We start from the raw sequence: 25,595 nt of genomic DNA, 5'->3' as shown, positions 1-25,595 counted from the left end.
CATTACAAAACTGAACCTTCCTCAAAAGCCAAAGCATTTGTCCGATACGCAGCAGTTTTGAGGAAGAAAGAGGACAACTATAAAATTACTGTAGTGTGGACAGTGTATAAGGAGTTACATTCAAGGAACAGTAACTTCACATGAATACAGATTCCCAACAATTCATATTTGCAAGTATGATAAGCACTTTCTACTAACACATTTTATTCCATTTCGTCCTGTCTTGCCATAACACCCACTGGAGTCTCTCTATGAAGATGCAGGTTTAAAAGTGCTATTAATTTCTTATTTCCAAATAAAACCCTTTTGCTATTAATTTCATATTTCAAAAAAAGCCTTTGAAGATTATTTTCAAAGGGAGAGCTTTTGTGCAAATATGCAAATGGAACTACATTCATCTTCTGTGTGGCATTCAAACAAATTGATAAAACTTCAGTTTTACCACCACCAAGTTTTTAAGCAAATCAGGTCTATGCGCAGCAACATGAACTCACACGTGTTACCTCAAAAGAGGTGGCAGACACAGAAGGCAGGACTGATCCTTTCGACAGCAGCCTAGATTCAAACTGACTTGTGGCCTCCATGTTTTCCATCATCTTAAAATACTTGTCTAGCATTTTATTTATTTTTAATACAGTGACTGAGAAAAACAATCCTGATAGCAGAATCAGAGAGGCTGGTAAAAAGTAGCTTTCCAGTGCTCAAGTCAATTTAGGTCTTCACTTACAGAAGCATACTTCCACACAATACTTGCAACTCAGTCAATTCAATCACAAACTAAATAGTTGGATCTCATGGATCTGCAGACAGCTCCAGTGCACCTGCTATTGCTCTGCCTTAAGATTCTGAGACATTTAATTTCTGTTCGGAAAAGGTAACTACCAAGTACTGCACTAACATAATCTGCAATTGCTGGTTGAGAAAGTCATGAGCAGCAGGTGATAACCGAGTGACTCTCAGAGGGAAAGACAGCACTGAAAAAAAACCTGTGCATCTTCAGTGTTTTAGAAACAGGACTGAATAGCAAAGGCTTTGGTCTCATAACAGGAGAAAATAGGAATAATTTTTTTTAAGATTATTCAAGACATTTTTTCCAAATGAACAAGGAGGCAGAAAGGGAGAAGGTGGAAGATGAATCCTGAAAGAGGTTCCAGCACTATTCCAACCTACAGGTTTTTGAGTCAAGATCTCACTGATGGCAATTTCTTTCCCGACTACAGCATTTAGTCTTTTGTTGCCAACAGCTCTTAAAACAAAAGGCAGATTTACATGAACAGCTGGACAAAGAACTCTTTTGCAGAATAATTAAAGTCATTGCAGTTATCCCCAAATTTGAAGTCAAACTTCAATATATTTGAAGTTAACACCCAAAGTATTCCTACAAAACAAGATGTTTCCTTTTCAATAAAACTAATTCAAAATAAGCTGAAGAGCAGGCTTAAGGCAATTTTTACTCCTAGTAACATTTTCAGAAATACAGTGCATTAAAAGATCTTAATATTCACATAAACAAAATGAAGTTTTGTATGGGAATAATGCAAAAGTATGAAAAAAGTAGGTTTCCTTTAGATTATGCTGCAGTAATTTTTTTTCCTAACCAGTGATAAGCTATGCCAAAAACAGACCTAGAAAATTTAAAATACACATTTACTATGTTCAGTGACAGAATTTTTCTCCAGATTAGGTCCTTGAATTTCAACTCAAATAGGGAATGAAAAAACAACCAGTACCCAAATAAGTACTTTGCTCTGAAAAACATTATCTCATTTCATGTTGATAAACAAAATTTTGCAGCATACTTGACTCTCAGGAAAGGTCAGGCATGAGTCATGTCATGATCTGGAAAGCAGCCAAACTGGAACTTAAATAGCAAGACAAAACTAGTTATAGCAAATGATGCATGCATCCGTTTTTATTTGCTTTGACCGATGTAAAGACAATGGGATCTTGAAAAAAAAAATCTGGAAATTAATAGTGAACAAGTGTAAACTACAGTTGTCTTCCCTATGAATGCACCTGCCACACACTCTTATCAGACTAAAATATTTTGATAGCTTCCTGTATATTTCCTCATCACCAGCTTCTATTCAGTTAAAATTATTATAGTCAATTCCAGCTTGACCCTGTTACCTTAAACCAGTCTGCAACATTGCACATCCACATTAACATCCATTCGTTTAGAACAATGGTGCTTCTAGATTTGTCACACCACTACTTTGATATTACTGGTATCAGAAGATTGCCCGAGAACACCAGTATGCCGGCACCAGTCTCAAAACCCCCTGATATTAATGGCAATGCAGATGCTGCTCCATTTGTGATGAATAGCAAGGCTAGTAAGTATAGGAAATGCAACAGTCATTACTGTTAATGGTTTACTGTCTGGTTACCAAGGAAATCTTACTCAAGTATGACAATACAGTCAGGTAGATTTTCGCTCTCCAAGAACTAAGTCTTCGTATACACCAAATTTTCAACAGAGATTTGAGCAAGGTTTCCCAGGTAACTGCAACTACTAAGTCCCGGGATCCCTTTACGATATCACGTGCAAAACTACACCAGTCAAGCAGAGTCAGAAGAAAAAAAAGCTGGCATTCTAGAATGGAAGAAAATCTCAGTAAGTAAACCCAGCTCCAAAAACCAAGAGAGACAAAGGTGACAGGAACTCAGTGACAAATTCAGTTCTAGATTATCAGGAAGTGACCACCTACGTACAACAAATACCTGAATTTCTACCTTTTTTCCTCCCAAGCTTTGATATTTAAAAGTATATAAAAGCACAGTTTGAACTTTATGAGGTTTTTTTTCCAAGAACTAGTGAAAAAAAAAACAGAGGTCACCATGTTTTGATGCAACTGCTAGTCATTCTCCGATACCTGGGCATTCTAGTTTTTAAAGTTGTGGTCTTATGATTCCATAAATAGTCCCACGTCAAATAGTTTCACACACAAAACAGGAAAACTCCTTAGTGAAGTTTCACCAACAATTAAAAGATAATATATACTCTGTAAGCGTACAGAATAAAGCCTTGACTCCTACGTATTAATACTAATACGTCAAGAACAGTGGAAAGAATAAGCAACCCGGTCCTCCTGACCAAGTAAACTAAGTGAGGAAGACCAGGAGAGCATCCTCTTCTGATGACTAGATGAGGCAGAAGCGAGACATTTCCACACCAAATTCTGAACTGAGGTATCGAGCTGTATTTGAAAGCACTGCTCAACAAGAAAGCAGTTTAACCAACTGGACAAACAAATCTGATTTACTCAAACCAAACTCTCAATAAAGCTAGCTTTTAGGTTTTTGTCCCCATCTGCTGAGAGAAGATCAAGTACATTACATCTCAGCTAAGTATATCTAACTCACCTCAAGATTTTTTTTTTTTGCTTCCATTCAACATTGAGGTTTTGAAACCTGAAAAGTAGGTTTTTAGAGCAAGAAAAAAATGGGACTTTTACTTATCTACTGATCATTACCCTGACACTTTCAGCCTTCATTTGGCAACACCACCAATGCATCAAGAAAATCAATATTATAGCAAGATTTATGACCCAACATTCTGCAGTTCTTTAAGTTGAATATGACTTTTAGTCAGTTAACTGTATAACAAGTCATTTCCATTTTGATGACTCAAACAAAGATCCATTTTAAAATTGACTAATTTCTTAAACTTTACAAGAAATTTATCTTAACAAATACTTAGCTTATTGCATCACTAGAGGTAGAACAGTATAAAAATTTGATAAATTATTTACAATTATGTGCTGTCAAAGGCTGGTCTTCAAATACTCCGAAATAAGACTTTCCAAAAAGAAGCCTGTATGGTGATCACTTATTTCTTTAGATTTTGCCAGAAAACGCTTATGACACAACATTGTAATACCCAACTTGAATATTGAACAAGGACATAAAAAGACTAAATTAAATTCTAGGTTTTATACCCTCAGTTAGCAATTCTTGGTTCCACGTAGCTACGTCACCTGGTAAAACCACGCTTAAAAGCTCTGAGGATCTCTGAGACCCTATTGCTATTATAAAAGTAACACAGACAGTCTGTATGTTAAAGGAAATAATAAAAAAAATTAAAATGTACTTACAAAGCTAGGCTACTCAATACATATTGTACGTGCTCACATTCAGCTGGGAATGATACACAGGCAGACGTGAAACAACAGAGCGCTGTCTGAAGCACCTGAAGCTGAGGCAAAGGAACCTGCCATCTTCCAGCATAGTCTTCGACAACCTAACGACAGAAACATTGAAATATATATTACAATGGAAAACATTCTTTTTAGTCAGAAATAGTAAGTAGTTAGTACTGTACCTGCTTTATCTCCCCTCCTCCCTCAGAAGCAGGGTTTGTCACCAAAAAACCTGACCATTTTGTGTTATCAAACCAAAAAAAATAAATAGAAACTTTATGGCCTACATCATAAAAGAGATACCACAAAGGACCTTCAACTATTCTTTTCAGAGGGTGAGGCAGGAAATACTTTCTTCTTACATAGTATCACAGTAGATATTACACTCTGCATTTAAACACAAGTCTTTATTTTGCAAGAGGATACAAATGAGAGAGTCTATAACAATATCCAGACATTCCATTCTAAAACTTTCAAAGAGGGGAACGACTAGCCAGTGCTATTCTAGCCTTTATGTCAGCAGAGAAAGGCAAAAACATACCAGTCACCCTTTCTTATCTGATCAAATAAGTAAATTTGGCCTTTTTTATCCATATGATGGAACTAAGGCTAGTTATGCCCTGATCTACAGCTACGGAACTGCATCACTATTTATAGAGAAACATGAAGGTGAAAGATAGGTGTTTTAATGGAGAAAATGGAGAAAAATCCTTGCCTGGTCATCTCGTCCATCTTGTTCCTGTTAATTAACGCAAATTTCTGGCACTGCCTATACTCACATTGGGAGGCTCAATAACCCATCCCCATCTGATTTTTCTACACGAGCATCCCTACACTGAAGTCCTCTGAAAAGCCCACTCCATTTAGAGCACTCCATGTACAAAACCCCCAGCACCGAGCTCAGCCTGAAGCACAGCAATAAAACAGGTGTCTGTAAAGGCACCCACCAGTTCTGTGACAGACTAGTCATTATGCTGCAGGCCCCCAGCAAGCGGAAGGCCAAGGGCTTTGGGTTGTATCTCCTCCTTTAAACCAACAGCTATGCTGAGTCCATAGGCAGTATTCTAAGCAGAGACTGAAAAATGTATTTGTTCCACGCTCTGACACATAGCTTATCTCATTACACTACAGTCAGGCTCCCTTTGCTCACTTACTCTTGCCTTATTTTTTTCTTCTAACAGCACAGCTTCAATACAAGCCGAAGAGCGGACTAGCTGCACTTCAGGGCCTAGGGCACTCTTCCCCAGCTGAGCACACCTAACTGAGATCACCTACAGCCTGAGAAAGTGAGAAGCAGGTGGGGAAACACAATGCCATCAGCCATGTTGTAAAGAGAAAGGTAAAGCACTCCATAGCATACGGAAGAGACAACTGGCTTCAAGAAAGCTATGAAGTGCCAATCCTACACCTGGCTACCTATCTCAAGAGCCGGGCTGGCCCACAAAGCATAGACTAAACCAAAAATCAGATATATCCCTCTTCAGGATTTCTTTCTGACTTAAAAGTCTGTGAACCCCACTTAGATTTGTCTAATTCCCCATGAACTAAATAAAGGGCTTATAAGTCAGATTAAGTGGCCTACATTTTTAGTTCCAAAGCTGCGTGCCTACTTTGTTTAAGGCTCTGCAACATGAACAGGCCAGCGTCCCATTTCTGACAGTTTGGTTATAGCTGCTCCAGAGCAAAGCAGTTACTGATAATGGGACCAGTAATTTTTTCTCCTCACCAACAACAGCTGAGACTGATTTATATTTTGTAAGTAGATTTTGACTTTCCACCAAATTTATTTTAATAATTCCTGTTTGAAAAATCTGTTAGCTTAATGCAGCAAATATCTAGGTCATCTGGAAAAGAATTAGCAGACTTGTAGATAAATACTCTCTTACAAGGAAGAATAAACACTTTATAAAATAGTACTGCCTCGCACAACTATTGTGAGTTCTCTGAAATACTTTTAACAGGGTCCCTTGTATAGGAAAACACAAAAGCGTTAGGAGAAACAAAGCAGAGAGAAAGAACGATCGTCCTTTAGTGGTTTTAGCCTCCAAACGGTCAAACAAAGGTAGAAATAAAACATCAGTTCCCACCATGGTGTTTCACAACACTTTGACCTGAGAGGCACAGTATAGATACATTCATAAATGATTTCAAGCAATGAGACAACATTTTGTGATGATACTGGGGTTTTTTCTTGGCAGCATAAAGTGCTAACTGTAAAGAACTGTAGAAAGGATTTATGACAGCAAGCGATGAAATTCAGCATACACAAGCGTGCAGTGGTACCTGGGGAACAAAACAATCCTAACATGTAATATGATGGCCTTCAAACTGACAATTACCACCCAAGAGCAAGACTGTTATTATGGTAGACATTTTAATGAAAAATCACCTCAATGCTCATCACAATGGCCATGAAAGCAAATTAAATATTAGGAGAGTAATAAGATCAAACAAAGCATAGTGTTAACTGCTCAAAACCATAGCACATCCCCACATCTATAAAATTGCATGCTGGTTTGCTACCTACCCATTCCTGTCTCAAAAGAGAATACAGAAGGCCTTAAAAAAAACTTCGAAGGAAGGCAAGAAAAGCTAAGTAGTGAAATAAATGTCACAAAGATCAATGCAGCTAACTAGGACACTTTAGGTTGTAAAGAAATGACAACTGCAGGGGGGCACACACCAAACAAGGTTAGCAAGCAGGATCAAAATAAATTACAGGAGTTAGTTCTTCACACAGTGTGCAATTAAGCTGTGGAGCTCCTTACTAAAGAGACACTGTGGATGCTGAATGGCTACATGAGTTGAAAGAGGCTGCATGAGCTGAAAAAGATAGCTACCAAAAGCTACTAACTACAGTAAATTAGCTGAACTGAAAATAGTTAGAGAAGGGAAAGTTACTGTATGTGCTCATCTCACTCTTTTGTTAGGCATATATGAACTTTTGATAAGATTCTGGTCCTTATGTCAGTGTATTGCTTCTGCCAATATTTGGCATCCAAAAGGAATACAACAAAGGCTCACGGTGACAATAGTAGTTAGACATTGTATTCTCTGAAAGGTGCGGTCCTACTGCCCCCACTTTATGAAGGCCTATACAGTCCTACTAATTGCCCTTGCAGCACCTACCGCGCTCATCTGAACCCAAAGCAAACTAGTTCAGGAACGAACAGGCAGAGAACAGCCTCCTCTCCCCAGAAAAGCCACCAGTCACTGTCTGCGTCAGGTCTCTGAACTGGCCGGCCACAGAAGTACCAGAGGCAGCACAGAAAGGAAGACACTGCAACAGCGACATTGCCTTAGTTAGGCCATCAGTCTGCAACTGATGTTGTATCCAGAAAAGATTCACAGCAACAGCCCCCCCACCCCAAACTGGTCAGGAAGAATATGAATAGCATACTTTTTTCCTGAGTATGGATACCTGAAACCATCCATTTGTCAGTCCCAGGAAAAAAAAAAAAAAGTCTAGAATTGGTCAATTCTCTGCAACAATCACCAGTAAGAGATTGGGGTGGGGTGGGGGGGAGCTAAACTAAGTACAAAATAAATTCCAAACCACACTCCACACACATGCTAGATGGAAGGGGAAGGGGGGAATAATGTATGTTTGTTTTACAATTCTATGTATGTTTCACTGTCTGCTTTCAAGTGATCTCATGGAATAGCTTTTTCTATAATAGAAACTAACACCTTTTTTTGTTCAAAATACTCAACATGCCATGCTTTGAAACAGGACTGTAATCCAGAACATAGGTAAAGGTTTATACCAAAAAGAACCTGCAAAACAAACAAATAAAACCCCAAAAAACTTTACCACTTCTGACATTTTTCAAGGAAAACGAAAGTCGAAGGGACACGCGTATGTTCACCCTCATGTTGTGAAGCTGTGTCATCAGAGCACTTCAGAAAGTCCGATAGATCATGCTATTTGAGTCCTAAATGCTTTACTTGAAGTTTATCAGCACATTGCTGTGTTTTAACCCCAGCCTGCAACTGAGCACCACCCAGCCGCTCGCTCACCCTCTCTCTGCCCAGTATCCCTTCATGGGAGAGAATCGGAAGGGCAAAAGTGATACAACTCATATCTCAACTCCTGGGTTGAGATAAAGACAGTTTAATAGGACAGCAGAGGAAGAGAAAATAATAATAGTGATACAAGAATATACAAAACAAGTGATACACAGCGCAATTGCTCACCACCTGCCGACCGATGCCCAGCCCATCCTCAAGCAGTGATTGCTGGGCCCCAGCCAATTCTCCCCAGTTTATATAGTGGGCATGATGCCATATGGTATGGCATAGCCCTTTGGCCAGTCTGGGCCAGCTGTCCTGGCTGTGCCCCCTCCCAGCTTCTTGTGCACCCGGCAGAGCAGGGGAAGCTGAAAAGTCCTTGACAAGTGTAAGCACTGCTCAGCAACAACTGAAACATCAAGGTTATTCTCATCGTGAATCCAAAACACAGCACTAGACCAGCTACTAGGAAGAAAATTAACTCTATCCCAGCCAAAACCAGGACAGTATCCACCCCTTATTCCATACCTTCTTTGTCATGTCCAGGTCCTACTCTTTCCAATACATTCCAATTAATCACCACCACTTTTTTTTTTTTTTAACAAGCCCACTAATTTCAATACAATGAAATCAGCCAAATAAGAAGCACATGACATTGTCAAAGTGGCCTGTTCCTTGTCCAATAGACAGTGCAGAAAACCAGAAGGGAGGTGACATTTTTATGTGACTTTCCGCAACAATTCCCTTCAAGAATTCTGTTAGGGTGCAATTTTCGTATATTTAAAGACTCTCCACGCATCATTGCCCAGTCTGTCTTTACCTTTTAAATTACTACTATCCATGATGAGACTGTGGGGCCTTTTGTCCTCCCTTTCTCATTGAGTGCAGATACAGATACTGAAAGGGAGGCTGAAGCATCTTTCTGACACCCTCCACCAATTCAGCTCCACCTTTCTCCCACACCAATACACTACTTCCCCTTCTTTAATATGTTTGAGTAACTCAGAGGAAAATCCACAATTCAGATGTGTCCTATCAAGTGCAAAATCAAGACCAGACTTATCAGTCTCCTGTAAGAAGTTTCTAAGCACACAGCTAAAGCAGCGAACCCCGAAAATAACAAGGTAGTCATTAAAGACCTGAACCAATGTAAAAAATATTTCTTCCTGGAATATTATGTTTTAACTGATGAAATGCACATACATTTTAAGTGATTAAACATAAAGTGATTTGACTACATTCCAAATACTTAAGAGAAATAACATTACAAATAACTAGATTTGCAAATACATAGGACACATGAAAAATGTTTTATGCAGTGCTAGGCCTGAAGTTGCTACAGCTTTTCTTGTCCCCCCTGCCCCCCCCAACGAAAAAAGAAACTAAAAAGAAACAAATCCTGCCAATTTTAAAGTTTTGTCATGACTAGGATTTTAAACGAAGTTACTCCCATAAATTTTTGTGAGATTTAACAGTAAAGGAAGTCACCACAGGATTAAAACCACAACAGTTCTGTGAGTACTTCTGTTCATAGTTTTCAGAAAAAGAAAGCTAGTTGGCAAATTCAGTGGTTGTCATTTATTATAAGCAAATAAAGCGGTTGTCACAGAATAGAACGAACCAAAAAGGATGTAAAATGCCAAGCAAAAAAGAGGCAAGTTTAAAAAAAAATGAGTTTCCTGAAAATTAAAAACCATAATTAAAAGCAACACCTACCATGGTTGCCTGTTCAGCAAAAGTACCAGAGCAGCTTGGATACCAAAGTTCAGTTCTAGAAAAGAACTTGAGTAACACTAAATTTACTCTACCTGGAAACACCAGAAGACATAATCACACGTTTTTTACTGTCTTTTTAACCTATTTAGTGGATGACGAGCATTTTGTTCTGTTTCTGCATACAAACAAGCTAACTGTGCCCTTACAAAAAAGAATTCCATTATCCAGAGAGTAGAAAAGGTTTTAAGATTTTAAGATAATATAAAACATTACTTAACAGATACAAGTTTAACATGGTTTTACATGGTGTAACTAAAAAACCCACGATGTAAGCAATGGCTTTACTGCAATTCACATGTGAATATTACATAAGAAGTAACCAAACATAATCACACTTCTGGCAAAAGAAAAAACATCACCCAGCAACAGCATGACACATCCTATGAGACAAGCTTCTGCCAAAGCTCTACCCTTAAAGCGAAATGCTTCCCCCCACCCTTAATCACTGAAATCTCATCCATCTCCTCAGCCTGCTTGAGGCAAGAACAATATCTTAGACTGGGTTCCATATACCCATTACATTTAGCTACCCAAAGAGCCAGTTTCCATACATATTTGCAGTCTGTCACTTGCACAACAGTGAAAACTACATATTAATCCTAGAAAAGCTGTTTTGGCTACTTGTAGCACTGTAGTAAACGTGCCTGTGTAAGATTTTATGACTGAAAGTTATTTATATTAAAAAGAAGTAATATTCCTCCTCACCTTTTGATTAGCCTCTCCCTAGAGTGAAAATTAACTAATTTAAGGAATTGTTTTGATTATATATGGAAGAGAGTACTGACAATCTTGTGAACACACACACGAATGCATATTTCCAGATACCCAGTGATTTTAGTAAAACACAACTTAAGATGCATTTCAAGTGAAAAGTACAATTATTTCTTTCCCTCATCCGAACAACTGCTACCCAAAAGGACTTAACTTTTTGATTTTTGCATTACCTACCACAATAAGGGTGCCTTTTCTAACTTGAAAAAGCCTGCATAGCAAGGCTATCAGACAGACTATGCTACAGAAGCATCATGCAATGGAGATCCTTCTTTCTAGGTATAAAAACCTGCAACTCTTTATAAGTTATAATCTTGATATATTTTTCCAAGCAAAACTCAAAAGCTTACCTTCATACAAAAGCTAAACTTTGAGACAAGGCATTAAAAACTGGAGAAGTAGCAATAGCAAGAAGTTTGAGAGTGTGAAACAGAAAAGTTCCAAAGAAGTGGAAGGAGAAAAACGTTACAAAGATCAAGAAAAGTATACAATGTATTTGTACATTTGTGCAATGTTTCCTTTTTTACAATACTAACGCCTTAATTCCACTTTTAAAACAGGGAGATAATTTCTCAGGGTGCAGCCAAGGACAGCAGGCACCAAAGCTGAGGAGAAGGCGGTAGGAAGAAGGAAGTGAGTATGTGAATAAGAAAAGACTTTATAATGTTAATGACAAGACAAGGGCACTGAAGACCGACTCCTTCAGCCTACCCATCCGCAAATAAAGAGGTTGCAAATCAAATACTAGTGTGAATTCTCCCAAGAAGCTGACTGAAAACAGCCAAATGCACTGAATATACCACAACTTCGTCTTGCATGATAGTGGCTTATCAGGTTTCCTATCAAGGGTCAAAGGAAGGAGTGCCACCACCTAGCCCAGGAGACCCTTCTTGGCAGACGGGCAATCCTCACAGAACTGACCGCTCACGCCTGGCCTTCAGCTCAGGAGTAAACCCGACCTGGGGCTGGCCACAGCTGCTTTGGAAGGATCTCCTTTCAAACCCCAGCTTCACTCGAATCTCCAGCAGCTCGATACCAAACTGCTAACTAGCAAATCGAATACCCTTGTTTTCACCAGCCAAGCACCGAGAAAACACCCAGTAAATAGACAACATGATGACAGGTCAATTTTTAAATTTAAACCATTTCAAGTAGTTATGGTATTCTTTGATACACAGGTAAATTTAGTTACTGCAATGTACGGTTTGCCCTTTACAAGCTTTCACATAACTAGCAATGTCACACATTTGAAAACAACCTGAAAAGCAGTCAGTCAATAAGTCAAATGTGACTTTCAACAGCGCTCCCAAAATTTGAGCACATTAACAGGTATACAGCGTATATTTATACATTAACAAGTATAAAGCATATTTATTCAGGAAGCTAAAAAAAAACTCCTAGAACACCACAAATCATTACAAGAGAAAATAGATGGTTAAAAATTACAAATTATACCTTCTCAGAGAAATAAGCTTCAAAGAAATTGAAGAGATCACTTTCCAGTACTAGTACTCATGTGAGCAAGATTTCTGTAGCTAAACTTCAAAACAACATATGGAGATCAAATATGGATCCCAAAAGTCCAAAAAGTAATAAAATAAAAGTCTGGCATAACCTAAAAGGTTGGTGGTGTTTTGTTTTGGTTTGTTTTGTTTTTTTGCTTTAAAATATGAAAGCACCTTAACAACTATTGACTTGAAGTTCAAAGTAAGAGTCAAAAGCAAGTACTTCTAAATTTAAACACATCACAAAAAGTGTGAAAATGTATTAATCCCAAAATCAGAAGAACAAACTTTCGAAGACGTGTATTTTCCTACCTTCATCCTCACAAAGCAAGACAGACAACAGTTGAGTCATACACCCCTGTATTTTTTTTTGTCTACTAAAATAAATCCAGGAAACACTATCTTCTCTAGTGCGTTACTAAATTTTACTTCTTCGCTTTCGAGTTTATAAACCCAAGAATTATTTTTCTAGCAGTGACTCAAGATACCACCAATTAATGTGAGCAAACTAGGTAATCTTTATTTCAGGAAGCCAGATCATACTGGAAGGCCGTAAGCTGATGCCACAGTACGAGCAGATCGAGTACTGTTTACCCTTCACAGTATTACCTTGTTACTTCAGATCAGACTCACCTTGTGTTTATTTCAGTCAGTCCCAAACAACATAAAATAACATCTAGTATAGTTATGCAGCCATGTGGACGACTACAGAAACGCTAGGAGTAACTCGTAATATTTTGACAGTACTTAATATTATGAGAAAAGATTCTGAAGAGAAAATTTCAACATAGTTGATAAAACTATACCCACTTTAAGTGGAACAAAGGAAGCTATATCCATTTTCCAGCTTGCTGTTAAGGTCTGTTTTAAAATCAAGTAAATTTGGAAATTCATCCTTCTAATTATAAAAGTACTCCCTCCACCCTCGTACCAAAAACCAACCATCTACGCTATTTTCTCTGCCCTTCATCATTTGTATTTCACTCACACAGGAACCTCTCAATGGCTCTAGTCCCTGAGAAATCTCATGAAAGAATTTCACATGTTGCATATAACATAGCATGTTGTAACTCATGAAACTCTTCCAAATGTTTAGAGTGAGGGGGTTTCTGCTAGGTACCACCTTTCAAATTTCTTTAAACCTACAAAGTAGTTATAGACACCTTGTTCTTTTGCTTGTCAAAGTTGGGAACAGTAGACTTGCTTTTCCCAACGTGTAAGTGGTTTCAATACACGGCAAACTTCACAAACAGGAAGAAATGCCAGATCAGCAGTTTTTAGAAAGTAACACAGAAACAGCTGGTGAGGTGCATAAGCTGGGCACTTATCTTCCAACTGTCTCTTTTCATTCCCAACCACAGAAATCTTGATCTTTGTTTTCTCCATGTCATCAATCTCAAATAACAATCTAAGAAAACATTTTATTCCACTTTGCCTTGGAAGATTCAGGCTGTAATGACTCTGTATGACCTTGCACACCTACAATACAACAACAGACCCCAGAAAGTACACATGGGTTTAGAGACTCCACATTCTGACTTCACCTTGTATCATTAAATTGTGATTACACATATATTTAAGGAAAATGCCCTGATAATCCAGTCATTTTTTGTAACTGTTACTTAATCTACTGTCTGAAAGCGAAGTTCAGCTGCAGTACTCCAGGCCTCAAGAGTACTGAACCTGGCTGTTTACAGAAATATTTTACCTTTCTAACATATTTCAAGGAGGAAAGACACATGCATGCCAATGCTTTTCAAGGTCTCAGCCACCCTCTTACTCTTCAAGATCAGTCAAGAGGCCTTTGCTTCTATCTACAGAAAATGGCTCTACAGACCAAAAAGGCTTTACACCTTGCTTCTTTTTTCCTGTAGCTCTTACTCAGAGATGCGGATGTGCGCATACTTCGCACAGTAGCATAACTATAAGCAATCTAAACAATATTCTTTTCAGCTGACACCAAGCTTCATCACTATGATCAAAGTACAGCCATAAATTTTAATAGTTTGTTATTCTGAATGTAAAAACGTTTATTTCGGGTAGTTCAAACACATGGTATTATCGATAAGCAACTATTTCTACAACTGCTGTTCAACTTTCGACACAAAAGCAGGAACAATGGAGGCAAATTAGGACATTCAGAAGCACCAAATAACCGTTAGGACAAGCAAAACGGTGTTATCAATGTGGAGTGGAATGAGGTGGAGAGGCTTGATCTGTACAACAGCCTAATACGACCTTCAGAAGGTCTGGATAGAAAAGTACAAAGCAACAGGCTCTGACAAAAACTAGAGCCAAAGGGGAAAATGGCACTAAAAAAAAAAAAAGATATCTGGGGGGAGGAAAAAAAAAAAAAAGAAGCTAAATCTAATAAAGTGACACAGTATTTAAGTGAGAAGTTTTGTTTTACAACAAATGTTATGAGAAAGAGGTGACTTAAACTTCATGATACTTTCCAAAGAAGAAATATAAATATGCTTCATCACTTATTAAATAGCCTGAGGGCCTATCAGCCCTCTATACATACAGGTATATATAAACCAGTATAATTACACCAGTGTCAATCTCATGAGCGTAAATGAGCTAATGTGGAGCACACGCAACTTCATTTGTTGTCAAACCACAAATGTCACACAGCTACTAGCTTTTTATTCCAGTACACCACACCAGTTAAGATCCTGTATTTATATAGTTAAATCAGTAGAAGAATCCAGTACTAAAAAACATGCTTAAACAAAACATGGAAGACTACAATGTGAGTGAGCACATGACTGCTGATCACACTAGGCCAAATTTAAGCAAACAAACAAAAAAAATCCGTCCCTGGAGACAAGGTGTTAATATATTAACTCACTTTCATCAGCATTATTTAAACGATGCATTGTTAAAAAGAAAATTTAAGAGAAAAGAAACTGAGCCTTTTATATCCTCAGAACATTGGCTGCCCATGTGGAGAGTTCATAAACTCGAAGGAAAACAAAACGAAGTAGGGGAGAGAGCTTGGCAATCTTTCTAGACAAAAGAAACTGCAGGAGAAGTCAAGGTCAAATGATTTAGATACTCTACCGTTAATAACTGCGATACAACTATTTTATAGGAAAATTCCTTCCCTGGCCTTGTCCTCTTCTGTTCCCTACCAATTCCTAGCTTTCTGAAACGGGACTGGCATCAGTATATGAAGCTATTGCCCTGCCCACACTTCCTCCTTAATACAACGAAGTCAACACACAGTAAGTGTAGCTAGAAAAATTTAAGATCAAACTCTCAGTGTTCAGCAGAAGCAAAGGTCTTTCCAACCTACCAACTTAATCAAATACGGTTGTGATTCTTACAATTGTAGTTTATGCCATACTTCCAAAAACATCCACTTCTCCTTTTACTGGCTTCACAATTTTTTTTCACACATACTAAGTTTAGAGAAATCACCAAACAGAAGAAAATATAAAAGGATCGATAAACCCAAAAAGCAACCTGTGGACTTATTGAACAGTATGCGACCCGTGACGATTTTAAACACATCTTACAGTAAATAATATCTGAAAAAAGATGTTTTATTGAATGTTAGAACAGAAAAAACAAAAAGTGCACAGAAGCACATTTATTTAAACGGAAGAAAACCATCACAGCGGTGAGGTAAGCACTCAAGAAGTTGATGAAATGAAGTAATTCCATACAAAAAACCTCTAGTCTGTGCTTCTGAAAACGGCAAGTAGTGTGGCTGAAGTACACCCGGCACAACTAATGTTTCATCAACACCTGCTGATGAAAGCAACTAGGGAAAGCAACCTGTTGTTGCTTGTTACTTTGCAAGGCACACATAAAGAGGTTGCAAAGAGCACAAGAATTCCGGGCCCGCATGAAGAAACACTGCTTTTCCAAGGAAAAAAAAAAAAAAAACCAAACCCACCCTGCTCTCATTTAGCCACCGTTACGGGAACGGTTCCGAGGCCCTCCCTCCCTCTCTCCCTCCCTCGCCGCTCGCCCAACTCCCGGCCCAGGGATTCCCACCCGGAATCGCTCCTCCCGCCGCAGCGCCGCGGCCGCCGCCGCACGTGTCCCAGTTCGCCGGGCCCAGGAGCGGCAGCGGCCCCCAGGCACCCCCGGCTCTTCCTCGCCCGCCCCCCCGCCCCGCCGGGAGGCGCCTTCCCTCCCCTCCCCCACGCAGGCCTCCCTGCCCGGCACCGGCCTCCACCCTCCCCCCGGGCCGGGCCGGGGGCGCTCAGCGCCAGCACCCCGCCCGCCCCCCGCGCACGGCCGGGCGTCGCCTCCGCTCCCCTTCCCCGCCTCAGGACCCGGGAGCGGGGCAGGCCGGGCCCGCTCCCCCGCTAACCCCCAGCCCTGCCCCGGCAGTGACCCCAGGCCGCCGGGCCGCGGCCCCGGCCCCGGGGCGCCCCCGGCCCCCTCCCCGCCACCCCGAGGGGCCGGGGGGGGGGGCCCGAGCCCCGCCGCGCCCCACCCCCACCCCCGCCCGCGGGGGGGAGGGGCGAGGCGCGGGCCGGGGGGGCGGGGCGGCGCTCACCTGGCAGAAGCGGCGGCAGTAATACTGGCTGTTGAGGAGCGCCGGCAGCCCGGCGGGGAGCCCCGGCGTCACCAGCGCCTCCAGCTCCTCGCTGAGCCGCTCCGACTCCTGATCGCTCTCGTCTTCCGCCATGCTGCTCCGGCCGCCCTGCGCGTACCGAGCACCCCCCTGCCCCCGCCCCGCCACGCCGGAAGGGGCGCCCCCCCCGCCGCCTCACGTCCGGCCACGCCCACCCGCCGCGCTCCTATTGGGCCGGCCGCCGTGCCCATCAACGGCCGACGACGGGAGAACTCGCTGACGACCTCTGACCTCTGGCTCCTCCCTTCCACCCGGCCCCGCCGAAGCGTCCGGCGATTGGAGCAAAAGTCTCTTCGTTACTTTGTGCCCCCCTCACCATTGGCTGCTCGTCCCGTCCGTCACACCTCCCTCCGCAGCCTCCCGCCGACGACTGGCCCAAGCACCCGTCCGCTAGACGCCGAGGTCGCCCTCGCGCACTCTGACTGGCCTGAGCGCGCCTCCATCACGGCGCTTGCACCCGCCCCCCACTTCTAATTGGGCCGAAGTCCCGTCCGTCTCCCCGCGGCCGGCCCAGGGAGAGCCAATCACTGAGGGGCTTCTCCCGCTCGGCCGCTCTGCGGCGGCGGGCAAGGGGCGGGCGGGCGCGGCGGTTGCTAGGCGGGTTGCTAGGTCCCGCCTACCGCGGCCGCCAGGGTGGGTAGGTCCGTCTGGCTGCGGCGCGGCGCTGGCTGAGCGGCGCCCGGCGGCGGAGGGGCGCGTCCGGCCCGCGGCGCGGGGCCCAGCGGCGGAGCGGCGGCGGCGGCAGCCCCGGGGCGGCGCGGCGCGGCGCCCGCCGGCGGGGCGCGGGGAGGCCGCGCGGCCGGAGCGGGTAACGGCGCCCGGCAGGGGGCGGGCGGGGGCCGGCGGGGCGCGGCGCGGCGGGCGGCGCTGGCTCGGCGGGGCCCGCCCGGGGCCGCGCTCCGCCGCCTGTGGGGTGCCCGGGGCCGGGCGGCGAGGCCAGGGGAGAGGGCGGCGGCGCCTCCCGGCTCTGCCGCGGAAAGCCCCGCCGTGCCGGGAGGGGCCGCACCTGTCTGCCGCCGGCGGGGGCGGGGGGGTGAGGGCGGCGAGGCCTGGGGTGCGTGCGCCGCCGCCGGGGCCGGGCCGGGCCGTTCCCTCAGCCCCCCGGGGCGGGGGGAGCGCGGACGCCGCCGCTCCTCAGGGGCCCTGACGGGTTAAATGGCGCCGTCAATCCGGTGGCCAAACCCCCGGGAATACAGGCATCGAGTTCTGGCTCCCGGTCACAGCGAGGGCAACCGCGAAACCCGCCCGGCGGCTGGCAGCCCAGGCGCCTTCCCCTCCTCGGCCGAGACGCTGCCGGCGCTCGCCGGGAGGCCCCGCACACCCGCCGCCGTCGCGCCTGCCCTGGCGCCTTTGAGCCGAGGCTGCCGGGGCTCCCGCCGCTCGGGGAGGGCCCGCCTCGCCGGGGAGCGGGGCGGAGGGCAGGGGGGGCCCGGTCCCGGGCGCCCCGCCCGCACCCACGCCTCCCCCCGCGCCTGGGGACCCAGGAGTGGTTCAGGCCTTAGTGGGCATCAAAGAATCCGTGCGAAAACTTGAGAGAAAAAAAAAAAAGCACACCAAAAATCCCGTGTTCCAGCAGTTATACTGCTCACAGAATTCCTACGGGTTCTGATAAAGCATAAGTGCAAACACCTAGTTTGGCAGGGGATTTGTTTTGACATTTCAGAGGCCTAAGCAACAAGTTTACGTTAGGTTAAGACTTGCTTTCCGCTTGATTTCAGGAAACAGTTAGGAAACTCACGGGGATAAATTGCATAAAGCAACAAAAATGAAAAAAGTTCCATTGATGCTGAAAAAAGATTATCTTAGTCTGTAGTGTTGTGCAGTATCAGTCAAGACTTATAGTTCTGGAAAGTAGCAGATGGTGCAAAAAAATTAACTAGGAAATTAGCTAATAGCAAGAGCTTTGTCTCCTTTTTTTCAGAAGGTTGTCATCTCTTAGTGTAGCAAAGGTTGAAGAAAAAAGACAATTTTGAATACTGAATTCTCTGTTCCTTTACTCTATTTTCAGAGCAAGCAAAAGGCATTCTGGACAGCAGAAACTCCATTCAGTCCTTAGAGCTGGACAAGCTCAACTTACAGCTAGTTTGGAAATTCTGGTCTTTTAAAGGCAGATCTTTTAAAATGTTGCAACAATAAACTCTGTATGTGTAACAAAATAAGTACAGAGAATAATACATCTAGAGGTATTCCAATCTCTCAGTCTGCCTCATAAGCACAGGTACCCATAAGTAAATGCCCAGGCAACCAAAATATATTTTTTAATAAATACATGTTGCCTTTTTTTTGATAAGAAGGTGGGTAGTTAATGTAATGAATGGTCATTTTGCTCAGAAAACCTCAAACCTGAACAGAGCTGTTTCTTGACTTCAACTTTACTTCGAAAAGGACTTAAATTATCTTGGCTGAGATTTACACCTACTCTATTTATAGCTACTCTATTTCTCAACAACAAAAAAAGAAATAGGTCCTGTTTGATTTTAGGACAGTTGACTAGGTTATTGCCTGCTTTGGTAACATAGTGTAATTTAGAGTGGTGTTAGAAAGCATCCCTCTCTCTAAGTTCTCGGTTACCTTCCTCGGAGAAGTTGTCACCTTTGAAAATACAGGCTCTTATTTTGCATTGAAATGTATGCAATCTTCTGTTTGCATGAGGCTGTTTCGCCAGTCTGTAGTTGCAATGACAAAATGATTTGCTGATTTGCTTTTTGACTCTGAGTTAAGGTTCAATCTAATAGTTGTGGTTTGAGCTGGGGCAAAAGTGAGGGATGTTCCCAAATGAGTGCTGACAAAGCTCAGGTTTGTTTTCTTTTGGTTTGTTTTTGTTTTGGTTTGTTTCTGGTTTTGTCTGTTGGCTTTTGTAAGTGACATTAATGGCCCTCTTGCCTGATATTTCGGCAACTAAGTTTTTGCTAACAGAACTAATACACATTTTCAGGGAGGAAACAGAAAAATACTGACTCAAGGTAACTGTCAAGTATGTTGACAATATTAAGAAAGCACCCTTTACCCTAAAGAGTAAAGGATAAAAACTCTTCAAGAAGAAGCAAAAAAACCTTTCTATTTGACTTCCAGTGATGAACAGGTTGAGTTTTGAGGGTTCTGTTGAGCTTTGTAGTTGTAGAAACTGAAAAGTATTTTACCCTGACCCGTGAGGAACTTCGGTCTCCTAAGTTCTTTGGACTTTAAGATGAAGAACCTTTCAGTAACAGTTTCACACATGTATCTTACATGTGATTATCTTTTAGATGTCAATAAGCGCCATATTGGCTATTGAATAGACTGCATCCAGAACTATTTGGCTGAAATCATTAGCACACTTTAACGTGTTTGGTTTTTTTTTTTTCCCCCAGCTTTCAGGTAAAGTTTATTCAAGGCAACAATGGAACGATTTGGAGTGAAGTCCGCTCCATCACGTAACCGCTCGAAGACTGCTTTGTATGTGACTCCTCAGGACCGTGTAACCGAGTTTGGCAGCGAGCTGCACGAAGATGGAGGAAAACTCTTCTGTACTTCCTGCAATGTGGTTCTGAATCACGTTCGCAAGTCTGCCATCAACGACCACCTCAAGTCTAAAACACACACAAAGCGAAAGGCAGAGTTTGAAGAACAGAACGTCAGGAAGAAGCAAAGGACTCTGACTGCCTCCCTTCAGTGCAACAGTACTGCCCAGACAGAGAAAACCAGCGTCATCCAGGACTTTGTGAAAATGTGCCTGGAAGCTAATATTCCACTTGAGAAGGCTGATCATCCATCTGTGCGAGCCTTCCTGTCCCGTTACGTCAAGAACGGCAGTTCGATACCTAAGTCAGACCAGCTAAGGAAAGCATACCTGCCTGATGGGTATGACAATGAGAACCAACTCATCAATACTGAAGACCGTTGAGAAGAAAACTGTTTTCATCATCGTTGTGAAGTTTTACATATTGATGGTGTGGTTTATTTTTATATTCATGCATATATACAGTGTTACATATTGGTTTTACAAGCTATTTTGTATTATTGTAGAAATGACAATCTATTTGTGAACTTAGTGGTATGCCACAGACTGTTGCTAACCCTGCCGTAGACGTCAGAGCTACATTGATGTAGAACTCATGATGAATGTAGGGAACGTACCTGGCATACACCTTATCTATGTTCAGTCCAGCTGTAACTGACGCTAAGAAAAAGGCACTTGGATGGCGGACCTCGCTTACCCAAACTGTGCATCTAAATACACAAGGAAGATGATGCGATAGGGATTGTTAATCATGTCAGTGGATTGCTTTGTCCAGTATCCTGTCCACGAGTGACCAAGAAGAAGTGCTGCACATTTGAAATGCAAGAAGCTGTAGAATGGCTAGTTAAACATAACTGCTCTGTTGCGGGAGGATTATTGCAAATTCCTATTCAAGTTCAGTTTATGTTCTAAAACAGGAAAAATTTTTCTTCTAGAATACTCTCTTCTCCTCTTTGGTGCAACTGTGGATGTATTCATTATCTAGCTTAAATAGCCAGTCTCTTGTATTGACGTCACCTCCACTATTCTCATAAAGCTAGGAGTTCTGCAGGTTTACCATGCCTGCTTTTTTAAAATCACTGGTTTCATTGTCTTGGTTTAACATGTCCCCTTCGGTTTCAGTGCCAATCTTTGAAAGTCGAGTAGACAAACCAGTAACTGAGTGTGGTTTGCAGTGCAGCTGCTGGCAAGTGAAACTTATACTGGACCAAGATCTTAGCAGGGAGGATTAATGCCTTTTTCTTACTAGCAGGACAAAGGATGCTAAATCTAAATTCAGGGTGGGGGAGGCACTAAATTGTGGAGTTGAGAAAGCTTTTTTTGCAGTGCACAGGAGAAGAGGCTCCTCCAGCTTTCGCTGAAGGTCCTCTGCATCTCTGGCCTTGCCCCTCAGCCTTTTAGTCAAAGGAGGTAAAGTGATTAAAATAGTTTTCACAATAGTTACTGCAAAAGCCGTTCAATACCTGTAAGCGCAAACACGAAAGCATGTATACTTTGAAGCTATACTGGAATTACAGACCTGGGCTGTATTTCTTACTCTGTGCCAAGGCCACATCTGTTGGACTGGCAAAAAGTAAAATGGGAAATTGAAGCATTTCAATACTGTTACCCTCTCCGAAATCTAGTAAGCTATTACTGAGCTATTCCAAATTATTATGCCAAATAGTCCACTCGATGCAAATGCTCTATAAAGTGCTTGAATGGAATGAGGGAGCATTGTGCTAAGTGCTGGAATACGACCAACTTCTGCCTGCTCTAGATTTCCTTGAGATGCTCTGGGTTCAGGCAGGAGCCGAGCATCTCCTAGCAGCACAGAAATCCTCCACTCAGTGGATACAATGGTGTCAGCATCTTTAACTCCCTCAGGTGGAGCCAGTTGTTCCCTTCAGCTTCCTTTCCCCAGTAGAGTTTCACAGTATCTGTTTCTCAGTATTTCTTTTACTCCAGATATTTACAGCAATACTAAGTAATTGCTAAAAAGAGACAAAAATAACCTGCTTATTTTGTTTCTGTAGCTATTTCCCTAGCTATTTCTAGAGCAGTCTCTTTTGCTGGACTGAGAGAGACTTACATACTTAGTAACAACTGTTTTTTGTGCAGTTAGCTTCTACAGAAATGCACTTACGTTACATTATAACCATGTCTGCTATGAGACCTGTTTAAATGGACAGAACTAAAAAGCAGAAGGCTGCCTATCCATGTCTACCAGGACACAGGTACTCGGTACACTGCTGCACCTTTGGTCCCTGTTGAAGCTAGCAGGAATCCATGCAGTCATAGCAATCCTGTCAGTGATACTGGTTGCTGGTTTAGAACTTCAGACAGAAATAACAGTAGTAATTTTTTTCTCTAATCCTAGATATCAAAATATGCCTTCCAAAATATCGTTTGCTATTGCACAAGCTTATGTTTAGCTTGAGATCATGAACTGCCTTGGGCTAGAACTGTTTTATAAATCTTCTTAAGCCAAGTGAAAGGTACACTGCCAATAGCCTTTTCTGTCCTGACAATAATTGAAAATGTTCTTTTACAGCTGCTGTTTCATTACAGTAAAACAACATCCTTGCTTTAATTTTTTTTTTCTACCTTATGAATGCTATCTTAGAATTGAAGCAAATAGAAAACAATGAAGTATTGAGAAAACAGGCTTCCATTAAATAAAAGCATATCAAGAAGGTGGTATGATTAAAAGGTATGAATTTGGGCTAGTTAGCTCAGTTCTTGCTAACATGGGATTTCACAGGCTGCACCCCATAACCCTTTTATATAGGATTCAATGCTGTATGTTTTTTCCCTTGACTGGCGAACTGATAGACATTTTGAAAAGCTTAATGGTAACGTTAAATAGGCTCTTGCACAACTGAAAAAAATGGAATTATTTTCACTTACACAGGTTTACATAAAAATAAAAGTTAGCAACATCAACAGCTTTTGTTAAAAAAAGAAAACCAGTCATTTTCAATAAGGCAAAGCAACATTACAACACGTAGTTTCTCAAAAGCTTACTCAAAGCAGTCTGTGTACAGAGCCTCAATTTATAGAATTAATAAAATTCTGTATTTTCAGTAATTATTCTAGTACCAATTTACTTTTTATGCAGAATTACTGCAGAGGGTATGAGCCTGATGAGGAACCTTATCCATGTAGCCATAGGATACCAACTTATAATGATTTGTAAGCAAAAATTTGTCTTCAGAATTTTGAATGGAACTGACTTAATTCCAATGCACAGCAGTTTGTAGGACACTGGTGTCTTAATAATAGGATATTTTTGTTAAAAAAAAAAAAAAGCCACAACATTTTTCAAGCTTTTTGAAAATCAAAATGCCGATCCATTGCAACAAACATGCATAATGGAGTAAAACAGTGAAAACTAAAGCACTTCCAGGTAATCTAGAAAGAGCAATGAATAAGTTTATATTCATGGACATAACCCAGATCATCCACGAGACAGTTAAACTTATTTTCTTTAAAAGTAAAAATGGTTCCACTCAGTCTTGGAACGGAGTCCTGCAAACACTCAAGTTCAGAGCAAAATTTTGCCAGTGTGGCTATAGTTGGATAAAGCATAACCTTAGTTTAATTGCCATTGATCTTAGGGAAGATTTACAGCAGAAGTTTTCTGGTGTATCTAAACCTAAGTAATAACGGATTCCTAGAACAGAGGCTGTGGTTAAGTTGTTTAACAGTCTCCATGGGGTTTTCCTTTTTTCTGCAAGAACACTGCATTATTTTTCCATGTATTTCCTGTAAAGAGTACTCTCAGAAGTAAAGAGAGGATGGTAGCAACGTCTGCTTTTCATTTTTCATACATATGTAGGGACAAGCTATAAGGGATACTTTTTGCCAGGTGGTTTTATTAATATATTTGAAGCTCTAAATGTAATATTAAAAAAAAAAAAAAAAGAAAAAGAAGAGATATTTTCTTCTTTGACCATGTACTTATATTAGTTTAGCCAACTCACAGCTAAAGTTACCCCGAAGTACTTTTCTTGGAACAACGCTTTCAGAGAGTAAAATACAAACAGGAACATTCTCTGTTTTGTGACTACTTACATGTATGCACCACGTTAGTTTCAGCTTGCATGTTCTTGAAAAAACGTGAGCAAGTTCTAATATTTTTAAGCATTTTGAAGCCTGTAATTTGGCAGGCCCCTAGAAGAGGTGAAACATTCGACATAATGAAAGGGAAAGCTGTTTTTCAATTGAGAGAGAAACTTGGTTTTGCAAAGTATGGGATATTCTCATGATAGAAGGACTATTTTTAGCCAGAGCCCCTTTTAACAATTCTGTTGAACTCGACAGTGAAATGCTCCCTGCTAGGTTTTGCAGCATAACGAGCTGGTTTTCGGGGGGGGGGGGGGGGGGGGGGGGGCAGGGAAAGCTGGAAGTTTGGCAAGGATAATCTCTATTTATATTTACATATAAAGAGAGGCAAAACTCACTGTTGTTGTGTTCACATTGTACTCACTGCTAACTCTTTGTGTAATTTGAGTGCTTGTTGTCTTTGTACAATTTTAAGGTTGTGTCTAACTTTCAAAATAAATTTTTTTTAACAAAGCTTCTCATTGTAATAATGCTGTTAGAGTTCAGTCTCTTTTGGGCTAGTGAAGATGCTTTATTTTTGGTTTGGTGGTAAGGGTGTTTTGCTGATGGTGAGTGGCCACAGAAATGGTGTTATTTAAACAAGCTATGATTAGATACTAGAGTGAGGCTGAAAATACCTGGGTCCTGCAGTGCCACAAGACTTCCTGTTAGAACAGTAAGACCAGAGTGAGTGAGTTAAGTTTTTATATTAAAATATTATTGGAAGAGAAATACTTTACTTTGTAAAGTGTTCACTTGGTAATGGAAAAATGGTCCTTTTTTAAAAAATAAAGGAATTCCTTTTTCATAGAATTTATGCATGATCTCTTATTTTGCCAAGAAAGTGGGTAAAGAACATGTGGTAGTTTGCTTGTAATAGTAATGTAATATGGTAGAAACGGATGGTGACAGGAAAAATTAAAAGAGTGTACATGCTGTTGTTCTAGCTTGAGGTAACATCAGACTATTTGTTGAAGCAGTTTGTTGATGTATCTGTAGAACCACGCTGAAGCCTGCTTCAGGACTGGTTATACAAAACCCCATTTCTTGTCAAGTATGTGACTTTCTTCACGGTGACGGAAATTCCCTAATGATGCCTTCTGTTGCAAGCGAACACCAAGTGAAATAATTGTTAGGCATTTTGACACTGCAGTAAAGGATTTGTAGGTATAGGATCTTGCAGCTGCCTAATGCTTCAGGTCTTTTCG

General features: G+C 41.7%; 2 protein-coding genes and 1 long non-coding RNA gene across 9 annotated transcripts in view; 1 reads left to right on the top strand and 2 right to left on the bottom strand.

Moving 5' to 3' along the window:
* The window catches only part of ZNF654 (zinc finger protein 654), a 38,516-nt gene extending 21,229 nt beyond the window's left edge, over positions 1 to 17,287 (bottom strand). The window contains exons 1-2 of one of the 4 annotated variants that reach the window (XM_087756903.1): positions 17,119 to 17,287; positions 4,098 to 4,243 (exon numbers count right to left, since the gene is read on the bottom strand). In XM_087756903.1, coding sequence (XP_087613029.1) covers positions 4,098 to 4,243; positions 17,119 to 17,121 — 149 coding nt within the window. In that variant the 5' untranslated portion in view covers positions 17,122 to 17,287. Of the gene's footprint in view, positions 1 to 4,097; positions 4,244 to 16,724; positions 17,092 to 17,118 lie in introns of those variants that run through there. The other 3 variants (XM_087756905.1, XM_087756902.1, XM_087756904.1) reach the window with 3 other exon arrangements.
* Positions 17,288 to 17,349: 62 nt separating this feature from the next.
* CGGBP1 (CGG triplet repeat binding protein 1) lies at positions 17,350 to 23,684 on the top strand. 4 transcript variants are annotated; one of them, XM_087756909.1, is made up of 2 exons: positions 17,350 to 17,435; positions 20,153 to 23,684. In XM_087756909.1, exon 2 carries the CDS (start codon positions 20,182 to 20,184, stop codon positions 20,683 to 20,685), a length of 504 nt encoding a protein of 167 aa, XP_087613035.1. In that variant the 5' UTR covers positions 17,350 to 17,435; positions 20,153 to 20,181; the 3' UTR covers positions 20,686 to 23,684. The 4 variants fall into 4 exon arrangements, with proteins under 4 accessions (XP_087613035.1, XP_087613037.1, XP_087613033.1 ...); XM_087756911.1 differs by having other exon boundaries at positions 17,426 to 17,439; XM_087756907.1 differs by lacking the exon at positions 17,350 to 17,435 and adding an exon at positions 17,449 to 17,610.
* The window catches only part of LOC148055657 (uncharacterized), a 16,056-nt gene continuing 10,694 nt past the window's right edge, over positions 20,234 to 25,595 (bottom strand). The window contains exon 3 of the long non-coding RNA XR_015704630.1: positions 20,234 to 20,371. This is a non-coding gene — a long non-coding RNA (uncharacterized LOC148055657). The remainder of the gene's footprint in view (positions 20,372 to 25,595) is intronic.

This window comes from Nipponia nippon, unplaced genomic scaffold, assembly GCF_047370975.1.
Source record: "Nipponia nippon isolate SJK-2023a ecotype South Korea unplaced genomic scaffold, ASM4737097v1 scaffold_2, whole genome shotgun sequence".
In the NCBI taxonomy this organism is placed as follows: domain Eukaryota; kingdom Metazoa; phylum Chordata; class Aves; order Pelecaniformes; family Threskiornithidae; genus Nipponia; species Nipponia nippon.
The sequence above is the reverse complement of the archived record's forward strand: the minus strand, read 5'-3'. Positions and strand labels throughout refer to the sequence as shown.

What these genes read in the sequence shown, in the direction of transcription:
- CGGBP1 (XM_087756909.1), top strand. Translation starts at nt 20,182, where the DNA reads ATGGAACGATTTGGAGTGAAGTCCGCTCCATCACGTAACCGCTCGAAG.